Source organism: Eubalaena glacialis, chromosome 12 (genome assembly GCF_028564815.1).
Source record: "Eubalaena glacialis isolate mEubGla1 chromosome 12, mEubGla1.1.hap2.+ XY, whole genome shotgun sequence".
In the NCBI taxonomy this organism is placed as follows: domain Eukaryota; kingdom Metazoa; phylum Chordata; class Mammalia; order Artiodactyla; family Balaenidae; genus Eubalaena; species Eubalaena glacialis.
The window spans coordinates 43938015-43952839 of record NC_083727.1 but is presented as its reverse complement, the minus strand read 5'-3'; the positions used below and the strand labels follow the sequence as shown (position 1 = coordinate 43952839).

Below are 14825 nucleotides of genomic sequence, written 5' to 3'. Positions count from 1 at the left end.
CAAAATAGTTGGGTTTATAGCTTATGGGAAGGGGCTTGAGTTATTAGAAATGTGAAAATCTATATAGTGATGGAACTTTTCTAAGAGTTCTTTATGCACGGGGAAAACATACATGTTCTAGGAGATGAATCATATATCTCCAGCAGGAGGAAAAAAACTTGGCTTTAATTTTGCTTTCAGTACATCCTGACTCTGGAAGCAGCAGGTTTTGTGATTTTGCTCTTTGTTTCCTTTTTCTTGTGTTGTCTTAATTTACAAGATTGACACAGGATATTTACTTGGCCTAGAAACTGAATCTTAAAATGATTTACACTACCTCAATTTGAAAATATACTCGGCACAGGCTGAAGTCCTAGATGACTTCAGGAAATTAACCAAAAGAACTAAAAAGTTGAGGTATAGTTTTCTCCCCCTAGCAATATAAAGTTTTAATTTATTATTTTCCTGTCCTGTGTAAGAAACTTAAGAATTATATGCAGAAAGAGAAATAGCATTGTTTCTTTCTTGCTTTATTTGTTGATCTCACCTCCTCTTGACAGAGCTCTCTTTTTCAGAGTAACAGGTTAATGGTTTCCTGGGTGGTAGGTCTCAGTACGTGATCTGGAAGTGCTAACAAACAGGTTTCCTATTTGACACACTAACTGGTTTTACACCATTTGCTTCCAGTATGATTTCATCTGGAGGGAAAATTTGTATTTTGAAAACTTATCTCTTCAAAGAAGTCTGATTAGTGTCTTTTTTTGGTATATGTTGATACTGTGTGTATATTAGATATCTATTGCTACATGACTATTACCCAAAACTTAGAAGCTTGAAACAACACATGTATTCTCTCTCATGTTCTGTGGGTCAGGAGTTTGAGCGTGGCCTGCTGAGTTTGAGTGAGGGACACTCACAAGGGTGTATCCAAGGTGACACAAGGGTGTCAGTGGGGCTGCAGTTTCATCTGAGGCTTGACTAGGAAAATATTTGTTTCTAAGCTCACATGGTGTTGGCAGCATTCAGTTACTGATGGATTGTTGGATTGAGGACCTCAGTTTCTTCCTGGATTTTGGTTGGAGGCTGTCCTCAGCTCCTTACCATGTGGACCTCCCCAACATGGCTACTTGCTTTTTTTTTCTTCTTTCTCCCTCTGATGATTTTCTCTCCGCCATCTATGTACCATCTTTATTTTTTTTAATTTTATTGATGTATAGTTACTGTATAATATTTTATGTTACAGGTATACAATATAGTGACTCACAATTTTTTTTAACATCTTTATTGGAGTATAATTGCTTTACAGTGGTGTGTTAGTTTCTGCTTTATAACAAAGTGAATCAGTTACACATATACATATGTTCCCATATCTCTTCCCTCTTGCATCTCCCTCCCTCCCACCCTCCCTATCCCACCTCTCTAGGTGGTCACAAAGCACCGAGCTGATCTCCCTGTGCTATGCGGCTGCTTCCCACTAGCTATCTATTTTATGTTTGGTAGTGTATATATGTCCATGCCACTGTCTCACTTTGTCACAGCTTACCCTTCCCCCTCCCCACATCCTCAAGTCCATTCTCTGGTGGGTCTGTGTCTTTATTTCCATCTTGCCCCTAGGTTCTTCATGACCTTTTTTTTTTTTCCTTAGATTCCATATATATGTGTTAGCATACTGTATTTGTTTTTCTCTTTCTGACTTACTTCACTCTGTATGACAGACTCTGGGTCCATCCACCTCACTACAAATAACTCAATTTCGTTTCTTTTTATGGCTGAGTAATATTCCATTGTATATATGTGCCACATCTTCTTTATCCATTCATCTGTCGGTGGACACTTAGGTGGCTTCCATATCCTGGCTATTGTAAACAGAGCTGCAGTGAACATTTTGGTACATGACTCTTTTTGAATCATGGTTTTCTCAGGGTATATGCCCAGTAGTGGGATTGCTGGATCATATGGTAATTCTATTTTTAGTTTTTTAAGGAACCTCCATACTGTTCCCCATAGTGGCTGTATCAATTTACATTCCCACCAACAGTGCAAGAGGGTTCCCTTTTCTCCACACCCTCTCCAGCATTTATTATTTGTAGATTTTTTGATGATGGCCATTCTGACTGGTGTGAGATGATATCTCATTGTAGTTTTGATTTGCATTTCTCTAATGATTAATGATGTTGAGCATTCTTTCATGTGTTTGCTGGCAATCTGTATGTCTTCTTTGGAGAAATGTCTATTTAGGTCTTCTGCCCATTTTTGGATTGGGTTGTTTGTTTTTTTGATATTGATGACTCACAATTTTTAAAGGTTATACTACATTTATAGTTATTGTAAAATATTGGCTATATCCCCCATGTTGTACAATATATCCTTGTAGCTTATTTTATACCTAATAGTTTGTACCTCTTAATTCCCCACCCCTATATTGCCCCTCCCCTTAGATTCATTTAGATAGTTTCTTATTCTCCCTATTCGGAAACTTTGAAGGTGTCACCACCGCCTACAGGATCAAGTTTCAATTGCTTAGGCTTTTAGGCTTTTGCTTTTTAATCAAAGCCAGCAATGGAGAGTTTCCTAACCAGGGAGTCTCCCAGCAAGACAGGTTACAATCTTATGTAATGTTTTCATGAGAGTGCTGTCCTATCACCTTTGCCATATCCTATTAGTTAGGAGAAAGCCACAGCTCCCACCCCCGCCTAAGGGGATTACACAAGGGGAGGATACCAGTAGGCAGAGATCATGCGGGTTATCTTAGAGTCTCTCCTCGAGGGTATCTTCCTCTTAGGGAATATGTTCAGTTGTAACAAGTCTTTTCTGGAAGGGTCTTTGCAAAACCTAAACATATCCTCTTGGTCAGGATGACAGAATCTGTAAAACAAGTTACTAGAGAAGCTGTTGAAGAAGCAGATGCTCTGTCACAGGGAAGAAATGGGATGAATTAAAGAGTAATTAGAGAAAAAGAATTGGTTCATTCTGTGTTGTTTCAAAAGGCAGAACCAGGATCAGGGAGGCCAATTTCTGTGGCATATAAGGAATAGCTGAACAATGCAAAATGGGATAGGACGTCTCAAGGAACAGTGAGGCCCTAATCACTGGAAGTGTCCAGTGTAGAGGTTACAGCCATTCGCCAGGGCAGCCTGTATGTGTATGGAAGGTACTGTAGGTGGAGAATGGGACAGTCTGTCGGGAGGTGTCAGCAGAAAACTTTAAAGATCTTTTAGAGTTCTGAAGATGCTGTGATTCTGCCTCCTTGACTGGTGAATTAAGGCATCTTACGGTGTAGGCTTACCATGCCGGTTAAGAACCATGGGCTTCTCTTTAAGCTCTGCCTCACCTGGAAACCAGTAATAAAAAGCCCCCAGAACAGGTTTTCTCTTGGCACCTTCTCCCAAGCCTGCTGACTGTACCATCTGCTTTTAAGTGGAACACATCCCTTAACTCACTCGTTTCAGTAATTCTCCATTCCCCAAAAATGTTCAAGGAGTACTGTAAATTAAAGGCAGACAGTGCAAAAAGTGTGCTCCTGGTTTAGGGGAGAAAGGGAGAAACCCAGTCCATCGCCTACACCCACAACAAGCCAGAGGTAAGTACACTGTGTTGGTGAGTGATTGTCTCTGACTGATGACAATAGGAGTGATTTTATTTTTTTCCTATTTTCCAAAATTTCTATAATGAATGTATTGCTTTCCTAAAGAAAATGTTATCATCATGGTAATTATGAAGACTACAGCAACACTGAAACAATTCATAGGATAGAATGAGGAATATATTTTTATTATTTAACATTTGACCATCATCCCACCAACATTTTAATCTATTTATTTATTTATTTTTGGCTGCGTTGAGTCTTTGTTGCTGCACGTGGGCTTTCTCTAGTTGCGGCGAGCAGGGGCTACTCTTCGTTGCAGTGCACGGGCTTCTCATTGAGGTGGCTTCTCCTGTTGCGGAGCACGGGCTCTAGGCACGTGGGCTTCAGTGGTTGTGGCACACGGGCTTAGTTGCTCCGCAGCAGGTGGGATTTTCCTGGACCAGGGCTCGAACCCGTGTCCGCTGCATTGACAGGCGGATTCTTAACCACTGCACCACCAGGGAAGCCCTCCAACAACATTTTAAACGTGTGCTTTCTTCATGTTTTATTAAAGTCAGTCTAAAACGTTTACTTTTTTTTTAACGTCTTTATTGATAAGTGCTTTACATAGTTGTGTTAGTTGCTGCTGTATAACAAGTGAATCAGCTATACATATACATATATCCCCAGATCCCCTCCCTCTTGCATCTCCCTCCCCCGCTCCTTATCCCACCCCTCTAGGTGGACACAAAGCACCGAGCTGATCTCCCTGTGCTATATGGCTGCTTCTCACTAGCTATTTATTTTACATTTGGTAGTGTATATGTGTCCATGCCACTCTCTCACTTCGTCCCAGCTAACCCTTCCCCTTCCCCTTCCCCTTCCCCGTGTCCTCAAGTCCATTCTCTACGTCTGCGTCTTTATTCCTGTCCTGCCCCTAGGTTCTTCAGAACCTTCTTTTTTTTTTTTTTTTTATACATTCCATATAGATGTGTTAGCATACGGTATTTGTTTTTCTCTTTCTGACTTACTTCACTCTGTATGACAGGCTCTAGGTCCATCCACCTCACTACAAATAACTCAATTTCGTTTCCTTTTATGGCTGAGTAATATTCCATTGTATATATGTGCCACATCTTCTTTATCCATTCATCTGTCGGTGGACACTTAGGTGGCTTCCATATCCTGGCTATTGTAAACAGAGCTGCAGTGAACATTTTGGTACATGACTCTTTTTGAATTATGGTTTTCTCAGGGTATATGCCCAGTAGTGGGATTGCTGGGTCATATGGTAGTTCTATTTTTAGTTTTTTAAGGAACCTCCATACTGTTCTCCATAGTGGCTGTATCAATTTACATTCCCACCAACAGTGCAAAGGTGGGAAAAGGTCCCCTTTTCTCCACACCCTCTACAGCATTTATTGTTTGTAGATTTTTTGATGATGGCCATTCTGACTGGTGTGAGATGATATCTCATTGTAGTTTTGATTTGCATTTCTCTAATGATTAGTGATGCTGAGCATCTTTTCATGTGTTTGTTGGCAATCTGTATATCTTCTTTGGAGAAAGGTCTATTTAGGTCTTCTGCCCATTTTTGGATTGGGTTGTTTGTTTATTTGATATTGAGCTGCATGAGCTGTTTATATATTTTAGAGATTAATCCTTTGTCAGTTGCTTTGTTTACAAATATTTTCTCCCATTCTGAGGGTTGTCTTTTCGTCTTGTTTATGGTTCCCTTTGTTGTGCAAAAGCTTTGAAGTTTCCTTAGGTCCCATTTGTTTATTTTTGTTTTTATTTCCATTTCTCTAGGAGGTGGGTCAAAAAGGATCTTGCTGTGATTTATGTCATAGTGTTCTTCCTATGTTTTCCTCTAAGAGTTTTATAGTGTCTGGCCTTACATTTAGGTCTTTAATCCATTTTGAGTTTATTTTTGTGTATGGTGTTAGGGAGTGTTCTAATTTCATTCTTTTACATGCCTCTGTCCAGTTTTCCCAGCACCACTTATTGAAGAGGCTGTCTTTTCCCCATTGTGTATTCTTCCCTCTTTTATCAAAGATAAGGTGACCATAGGTGCGTGGGTTTATCTCTGTGCTTTCTATTCTGTTCCATTGATGTATATTTCTGTTTTTGTGCCAGTACCATACTGTCTTGATTACTGTAGCTTTGTAGTGTAGTCTGAAGTCAGGAAGCCTGATTCCTCCAGCTCCATTTTTCTTTCTCAAGATTGCTTTGGCTATTCGGGGTCTTTTCCGTTTCCATACAAATTGTGAAATTTTTTGTTCTACTTCTGGGAAAAATGCCAGTGGTAGTTTGATAGGGATTGCATTGAATCCATAGATTGCTTTGGGTAGTATAATCATTTTCACAATGTTGCTTCTTCCAATCCAAGAACATGGTATATCTCTCCATCTGTTTGTATCATCTTAATTTCTTTCATCAGTGTCTTATGGTTTTCTGCATACAGGTCTTTTGTCTCCTTAGGTAGGTTTATTCCTAGGTATTTTATTCTTTTTCTTGCATTGGTAAATGGGAGTGTTTCCTTAATTTCTCTTTCTGATTTTTCATCATTAGTGTATAGGAATGCAAGAGATTTCTGTGCATTAATTTTGTATCCTGCTACTTTACCAAATTCATTGATTAGCTCTAGTAGTTTTCTGGTAGCATCTTTAGGATTCTCTATGTATAGTATCATGTCATCTGCAAACAGTGACAGCTTTATTTCTTCTTTTCCAACTTGGATTCCCTTTATTTCTTTTTCTCCTCTGATTACTGTGGCTAAAACTTCCAAAACTATGTTGAATAATAGTAGTGAGAGTGGTCAACCTTGTCTTGTTCCTGATCTTAGTGGAAATGGTTTCAGTTTTTCACCATTGAGAACAGTGTTGGCTGTGAGTTTCTCATATATGGCCTTTATTATGTTGAGGTAAGTTCCCTCTATGCCTACTTTCTGGAGGGTTTTTATCATAAATTGGTGTTGAATTTTGTCAAAAGCTTTTTCTGCATCTATTGAGATGATCATATGGTTTTTCTCCTTCAATTTGTTAATATGGTGTATCCCATTGACTGATTTGTGTATATTGAAGAATCCTTGCAATCCTGGGATAAATCCCACTTATCATGGTGTATGATCCTTTTAATGTGCTGTTGGATTCTGTTTGCTAGTATTTTGTTGAGGATTTTTGCATCTATGTTCAGCAGTGATATTGGCCTGTAGTTTTGTTTGTTTGTGACATCTTTGTCTGGTTTTGGTATCAGGGTGATGGTGGCTTTGTAGAATGAGTTTGGGAGTGTTCCTCCCTCTGCTATATTTTGGAAGAGTTTGAGAAGGACAGGTGTTAGCTCTTCTCTAAATGTTTCATAGAATTCGCCTGTGAAACCATCTGGTCCTGGGGTTTTGTTTGTTGGAAGATTTTTAATCACAGTTTCAATTTCAGTGCTTGTGATTGGTCTGTTCATATTTTCTATTTCTTCCTGGTTCAGCCTCGGAAGGTTGTGCTTTTCTAAGAATTTGTCCATTTCTTCCAGGTTGTCCATTTTATTGGCATATAGTTGCTTGTAGTAATCTCTCATGAGCCCTTGTATTTCTGCAGTGTCTGTTGTAATTTCTCCTCTTTCATTTCTAATTTGAGTCTTCTCCCTTTTTTCGTGATGAGTCTGGCTAATGGTTGATCAATTTTGTTTGTCTTCTCAACGAACCAGCTTTTAGTTTTATTGATCTTTGCTATTGTTTCCTTCATTTCTTTTTCATTTATTTCTGATCTGATCTTTATGATTTCTTTCCTTCTGATAACTTTGGGTTTTTTTGTTATTCTTTCTCTAATTGCTTTAGGTGTAAGGTTAGGTTGTTTATTTGAGATTTTTCTTGTTTCTTGAGGTAGGATTGTATTGCTATAAACTTCCCCCTTAGAACTGCTTTTGCTGCATCCCATAGGTTTTGGGCCATCATGTTTTCATTGTCATTTGTTTCTAGGTATTTTTTTATTTCCTCTTTGATTTCTTCAGTGATCTCTTGGTTATTTAGTAGCATATTGTTTAGCCTCCATTTGTTTGTATTTCTTACAGATTTTTTCCTGTAATTGATATCTAGTCTCATAGTGTTGTGGTTGGAAAAGATACTTGATATGATTTCAATTTTCTTAAATTTACCAAGGCTTGATTTGTGACCCAAGATATGATCTATCCTGGAGAATGTTCCGTGTGCACTTGAGAAAAAAGTGTATTCTGTTGTTTTTGGATGGAATGTCCTATAAATATCAATTAAGTCCATCTTGTTTAATGTATCATTTAAAGCTTGTGTTTCCTTATTTATTTTCATTTGATCTGTCCATTGGTGAAAGTGGGGTGTTAAAGTACCCTACTATGATTATGATTGTGTTAATGTCGATTTCCCCTTTTATGGCTGTTAGCATTTGCCTTATGTATTGAGGTGCTCCTGTGTTGGGTGCATAAATATTTATAATTGTTATACCTTCTTGGATTGATCCCTCGATCATTATGTAGTGTCCTTCTTTGTCTCTTGTAATAGTCTTTATTTTAAAGTCTATTTTGTCTGATATGAGAATTGTTGCTCCAGCTTTCTTTTCATTTCCATTTGCATGGAATATCTTTTTCCATCCCCTCACTTTCAGTCTGGATGTGTGCCTAGGTCTGAAGAGGGTCTCTTGTAGACAGCATATATACGGGTCTTGTTTTTGTATCCATTCAGCCAGTCTATGTCTTTTGGTTGGAGCATTTAATCCATTTCCATTTAAGGTAATTATCGATATGTATGTTCCTATTACCATTTTCTTAATTGTTTTGGGTTTGTTATTGTAGGTCTTTTCCTTCTCTTGTGTTTCCTGTCTAGAGAAGTTCCTTTAGCATTTGTTGTAAAGCTGGTTTGGTGGTGCTGAACTCTTTTAACTTTTGCTTGTCTGTAAAGGTTTTAATTTCTCCATCGAAGAATGAGATCCTTGCTGGGTAATCTTGGTTGTAGGTTTTTCCCTTTCATCACTATAAATATGTCTTGTCACTCCCTTCTGGCTTGCAGAGTTTCTGCTGAAAGATCAGCTGTTAACCTCATGGGGATTCCCTTGTATGTTATGTGTTGCTTTTTCCTCGCTGCTTTTAATATTTTTTCTTTGAATTTAATTTTTGATAGTTTGATTAATATGTGTCTTGGTGTGTTTCTCTTTGGATTTATCCTGTATGGGACTCTCTGCGCTTCCTGGACTTGATTGACTATTTCCTTTCCCATATTAGGGAAGTTTTCAACTATAATCTCTTCAAATATTTCTCAGTCCCTTTCTTTTTCTCATCTTCCTCTGGGACCCCTATATTTTGAATGTTGTTGCGTTTAACGTTGTCCCAGAGGTCTCTGAGACTGTCCTCAATTCTTTTCATTCTTTTTTCTTTATTCTGCTCTGCAGTAGTTATTTCCACTATTTAATCTTCCAGGTCACTTATCCATTCTTGTGCCTCAGTTATTCCGCTATTGATTCCTTCTAGAGAATTTTAAATTTCATTTATTGTGTTGTTCATCATTGTTTGTTTGCTCTTTAGTTCTTCTAGATCCTTGTTAAACGTTTCTTGTATTTTCTCCATTCTATTTCCAAGATTTTGGATCATCTTTACTATCATTACTCTGAATTCTTTTTCAGGTAGACTGCCTATTTCCTCTTCATTTGTTTGGTCTGGTGGGTTTTTACCTTGCTCCTTCATCTGCTGGGTATTTCTCTGTCTTCTCATTTTGCTTACCTTATTGTGTGTGGGGTCTCCTTTTTGCAGGCTGCAGGTTTGTAGTTCCCGTTGTTTTTGGTGTCTGCCCCCAGTGGGTTAGGTTGGTACAGTGTGTTTTGTAGGCTTCCTGGTGGAGGGGACTGGTGCCTGTGTTCTGGTGGATGAGGCTGGATCTTGTCTTTCTGGTGGGTAGGTCCACATCTGGTGGTGTGTTTTGGGGTGTCTGTGACCTTATTTTGATTTTAGGCAGCCTCTCTGCTAATGGGTGGGGTTGTATTCCTGTCTTGCTAGTTGTTTGGCATAGGGTGTCCAGCACTGTAGCTTGCTGGTCCTTGAGTCGAGCTGGGTCTTAGCGTTGAGATGGAGATCTGTGGGACAGCTTTTGCCGTTTGATATTACGAGGGGCAGGGAGGTCTCTGGTGGACCAATGTCCTGAACTCGGCTCTCCCACGTCAGAGGCTCAGGCTTGACACGCGGCCGGAGCACCAGGGCCCTGCCAGCCACACAGTAATCATTCTTTCACGTGGTGGACCAACAGTGGGGCAGGGAGAGTGGTTTGTCCAAGCTAAAATCCAGCTGGAGGAGGTCATGGAGAGACTTACTGGTTGAACGCAGAGGTGGACCCAGGCAATTCAGCAACACGACTATCAGGTTAGCAGAGGTGCCTTCCCCCTAAAACGTTTATATTACATTTTATTTTAATACCTTGTCAATACTTTTTCGTGCAAATGGATTTTTCCTAAAGGAGGACTTAAGAAAATACTCCAATCCTGGGATGATTTGATAACTACTTTGAGAGTTGTCTTCTCATGCTGATCTGCTTGGCCATCTTTTATGGCTCAGTGAACTTCAGGGGTGTTTAGTTCCATCAACCTTCAAGTTCATGAGTCTTGCATGTGTTCTCCTCACGTGTCCATTGCATTCCCTTCCCTGAAGAATTACATTTAAATTATTTTGTTTGTTTAAGGCAATCACTAATTAACATAGGCTTTCCTATATTTACATTTCGGTGAGGTTTAGACCTCAAAATAGCTAGAAAATAAAGTATAAATCTACTGTTCAAAAGGAAATGTTTAAAAAGCAGGTTCAGTGAATGTGAATTTTAAAAATTGATACCAAAAAAGCCCCAACTTTAGAAAACATCAATTTTATTTAAGTTAGTGGGTGAGCGAGTGATTTTTTTAAGGAAATAACTCAGGAAAGGGCTGATAATTTTATTATAATAATATGATAGCCAGAGCTGGTGGTTATTCTCTTGGGGATGTATCCTATGGCCTGCATTTAATATTATGAAAAAATATTAAATAAATAGGTGTAATTTAACATGCAATAATGCAATGAAATAAACTCCATAAAAGGGGCACATACCACTGGGTTCCCTCAATGCTGGGGACTGTGGGAAATGAGAATATCTGTTGGGCAATGAAGCTGATAGGTCGTGTTGCTTGTTGGCCTGTGAATCTGTCCTCTTGTTACCATGGAGGCCCTTGTACATGCCAAGTCCAGTGAGAGCTCTACACACAGGGCAGGGATGCTGGGATGAAGACCATCCCATCCCCAGACTGAATTCCAAGGAAGCCAGGTGATTCTAGGGACAAGGGAATAGCTGCCCAGCCGACCACTTTGTTTTTCATTTGGGGCTGAGAGAGGGAGGCAGGCCTGCATGGACCCTATAAGAGGTACACAGGGTGCCCTTTAGAATCACAAGGTGATTCTAGACATCACCCAGTCCAGCGTTTTCATTGTGAAGATGAATTGGGAAGCCAGGTCCAGAGCAGGGAGGTGACTTAAGCACACCTGGTAGAGTTAGAGGCAGAGTCAGGATGATGAGCTAAATTGCTGAATTTAAATCCAGGACTTTTACAGCTAGCTCCTCTATTTTGTACCCTAAGAGTCTAAAACAGTAATAAGAAACCTTTTTAAGAAAATTCAGAAAAAATGAAAATGCAAGCTGCCTCTTTAAAGAGTACTATCTTTCTCTTCTAATTCTTCTTTTTTTCCCCCCAAATCAAGAAGGGTAGTATCTGCATCAGTTTCAGCATTCTCATATTTCTTCTCTGTCATGAAATCCTCCCCCTTTTTTCACTATGATAGCAGTCATTGCAAAACTGACTCCCTTTGCCAAATCTAATCTAGTTTGGGAAGTATGAGCTCTCTACGTTAAAGATCACAAAAGTTCTCAATTTTATTGCAACCACATTAGTTGCAAAACACAGTTGGTCTCACTGGTCCTCCTAATATTGTAACCTAAATCTAAGGAAAACTTTCCACTGCAGTAAGGTAAACAGTGTTGTCATTAACACAAAGAGAAACTCCCAAGTTCAGTTATTGAAACACAATTTCATGAGCTGCTTTTCTCTTTTCGGCACTAGCCATTGCAGAGAAGCAAGGCATTGCTAAAATTTATTTAGGAAAAGATCCTCTCGGCCCCTCAGTCCTGGGCTAAATACCTAATCACCCTCCCCCACGGGTCTGTGCTCGAGGGGACGTACGGGCCTGGGCACCCGGTGGAACAGTTCCACTTCTTCCTGCAGTCGCACTTTCAACCACAGGGTCCCCTGCTAATCAGAGCCAGCCAGGTACCCCTGCTGGGTTTGTGACACCAGCCAGCAGCCTTGGAGGGCTGAGCGGGTGCCAGCTGTTTGACCCGCTCAGAGGAGATTCAGGAATTGAGGTGGAGGTCTTGGGCCCTGGGTTGCTTGTCATCACTCTGAGACCTTCATGAAGTTTTCTGTTTTATTCAGTGTTCTGTGGCTGACACTACCATTTTGGTTTTGATGCCTTGTTAAACCTCTAATTTTAAAATGAAGCTATGGTATGGAAGGTTCACGTTTTCAAATGATCCTCAGTATGTATATTTAGTAAAGCGAATGTAAGAAACTGTTATCTATTCTTGCTGAACAAGTCACCCCCAAACTTAGTGGCTTAGAATGACAACCATTTTCTTTGCTGATGAGTTTGTGGGTCGGCAGTGTGGGCTGGTTGGTTCTTAAGCTTCCTTTACCTAGAATTGCGCCTGCAGCTGCAGTCGTGTGGCAGGTCATCTGGGGTGGGAGTCTAAGGTGGCCTCGCTGACATGTGTGGCAGTTTGCTGGGCCACGTTACCTGCAGCAGAACAAAGCAAGCGCCAGGGCCCAGTTCAGAGTCTGTATGGGAGATGACCACACCACCGGGAGGCGTTACTCACTGGGGAGCCATGAATACTGTAAATTATCTCCCTTCCTTCCTCCCTAGTGGAAGGGTTCCCAGGTTCCTCGGCATAAATAGAATGACTCTGATGTCATTCTGAGATAGTTAGCCAATAATTTTTTCCACCCCCTTCTACTTTTTATTTAACTGAATTATAATTTAGCCATGTCAGGGGTCAAATAGGGATCCTGAGCACAAGTTGTAACAAAATGTAAAGCTCCCGCTATATTTCAGATGTATTGTTGAGCCATTTGTAAGTGGGATGTTGCTGTGTTTCAGACCTCTTTACTATGCAAAGCCGCCATCCATGCAGGAGTAATTGCAGATGAAGTGGGCGGTCAGATTGATGTGCTTCTGCGCAGAGGCTTGAGTCGATACGAAGGGATCCTGGCCAATGGTGTGCTGTCAAGGCAGTAAGTACTTTGCCTTTTGTTCCGAGTGGAAGGTAACCCCGCGGGCACAAGTCATCAGCTCACAGTCTGGAAAAGGCTGCAGGCATGTGATACCAAGGGCATGTCAACTGGGAAAAATGTGTGTGACTGCTTAGAGCAGCATTTATGCTGTCAGTGTGGAAGACAAATGCAGCAATAAAAAAGCTCACTGACAAATAAGTTAGAATAGCACACATCTGAAGCCCCAGGACAGAGGAGCATTCTACTCTCGGGTGCTCCAGGGGGAGGGGATAAAGCTTATTCCTCTCTAGTTTTTCCTGATTCTGTAAATTACTGATCATCACCAATATCACCAAAGATACTGAAGGAGATAAGGGACTGAAATAAACCCAGCAGAGCCACTGAACTCCCTAGAGGATCCCTAGAGACAGTCTCTTAAGGATGAATAATAGTTGGGAAGTGAAAAAAAGATGGCTTTTTTTTTTTTTTTTTTAACATTGTTAACTTCTCTGTTCTGTGTTATCCTATGATCTTTTAGCTTCATAAGAAAAAAGTATGTCAATTGCTTTAAACACTTCCACCTCAGCTTTTAATGCTTTCAGGTTTCCTCAGCTTCTAGAGTGGAAAACTAGAGCTGTTTGAACTAAAATAGGCCAGCCTTGTGATCCAGCTGTCCACCAGTATAAACAGGCAGCTTGGAATGGTCCAGAGGGACACTCGCTTTGGAATGGATGGCTGCCTAGTGAGGGAACAGTGCTCCTGGAGCCACTGTACAGTTGGTGTCCTTGGGGATTGGTTCCAGGACCCCCGTGGATACCAAAATCCACGGATGCTCAAGTCCCTTATATAAAATGGCATAATCTTTACATGTAACTATGCACATCCTCCCATGTACTTTAAATCATCTCTAGATTATTTATACCTAATACAATGTAAATGATATGTAAATAGTTGTAAATACAATGTAAATGTTGTGTAAATAGGTGCCAGCATGTGGCAAATTCCAATTTTATTTCTTGGAATTTTCTGGAATTTTTTTTTTTTTCTGAATATTTTAACTCTGTGGTTGGTTGAATCTGGGGATGCAGAATCTTCAGATACGGCTGACATATATGCACATGTATGTGTACACACATACTATTTACATACATACAATTTTATAATATATACACATGTATTATATATACTTACATATATGCACACACATATGTATATACATTTTTTTAAGATTTAATTTTATTTATTTATTTTTGGTTGCATTGCGTCTTTGTTGCTGCGCGTGGGCTTTCTCTAGTTGCAGTGAGCGGGGGCTACTCTTCGTTGCGGTGCACGGGCTTCTCACTGCAGTGGCTTCTCTTGTTGCAGAGCACGGATTCTAGGTGCGTGGGCTTCAGTAGTTGTGGCTTGCAGGCTCTAGAGCGCAGGCTCAGTAGTTGTGGCGCACAGGCTTAGTTGCTCCACGGCATGTGGGATCTTCCTGGACCAGGGCTCGAACCTGTGTCCCCTGCATTGGCAGGCGGATTCTTAACCACTGCGCCACCAGGGAAGCCCTACATTTTTTTCACTTATGTACTTGCCTCAAACTCTTTGGGACATTAAAATTTATATCCTGATTTATATATTTATATCCTGACTTATAGTAAGAGTGATTGCTTATGCACAGTAAGCTTTAAATGTCTGCTTGACTTTGACGTTTGAGGATTTTTTTTTTTTTTAATTTTATTGGAGTATAGTTGATTTACAATGTTGTGTTAGTTTCAGGTCTACAGCAAAGTGATTCAGTTATACATATACATATAGTCATTCTTTTTTAGATACTTTTCTCATATAGGTTATCACAGAATAGAGTTCCCTGTGTTATACAGTAGGTCCTTGTTGGTTATCTATCTTATGTATAGTAGTGTGTGTATGTTCATCCCAAGCTCCTGAATTATCCCTACCCCCCAAGTTTCCCCTTTGTAACCATAAGTTTGTTTCAGATA

At 40.0% G+C, this 14825-nt stretch overlaps 1 protein-coding gene across 3 annotated transcripts in view; it reads left to right on the top strand.

The window, feature by feature from the left end:
• The window catches only part of DCBLD1 (discoidin, CUB and LCCL domain containing 1), a 68963-nt gene that overhangs the window by 40774 nt on the left and 13364 nt on the right, over positions 1–14825 (top strand). For all 3 annotated transcript variants that reach the window (XM_061207096.1, XM_061207097.1, XM_061207098.1), the window contains exon 6: positions 12731–12864. In XM_061207096.1, coding sequence (XP_061063079.1) covers positions 12731–12864 — 134 coding nt within the window. The remainder of the gene's footprint in view (positions 1–12730; positions 12865–14825) is intronic.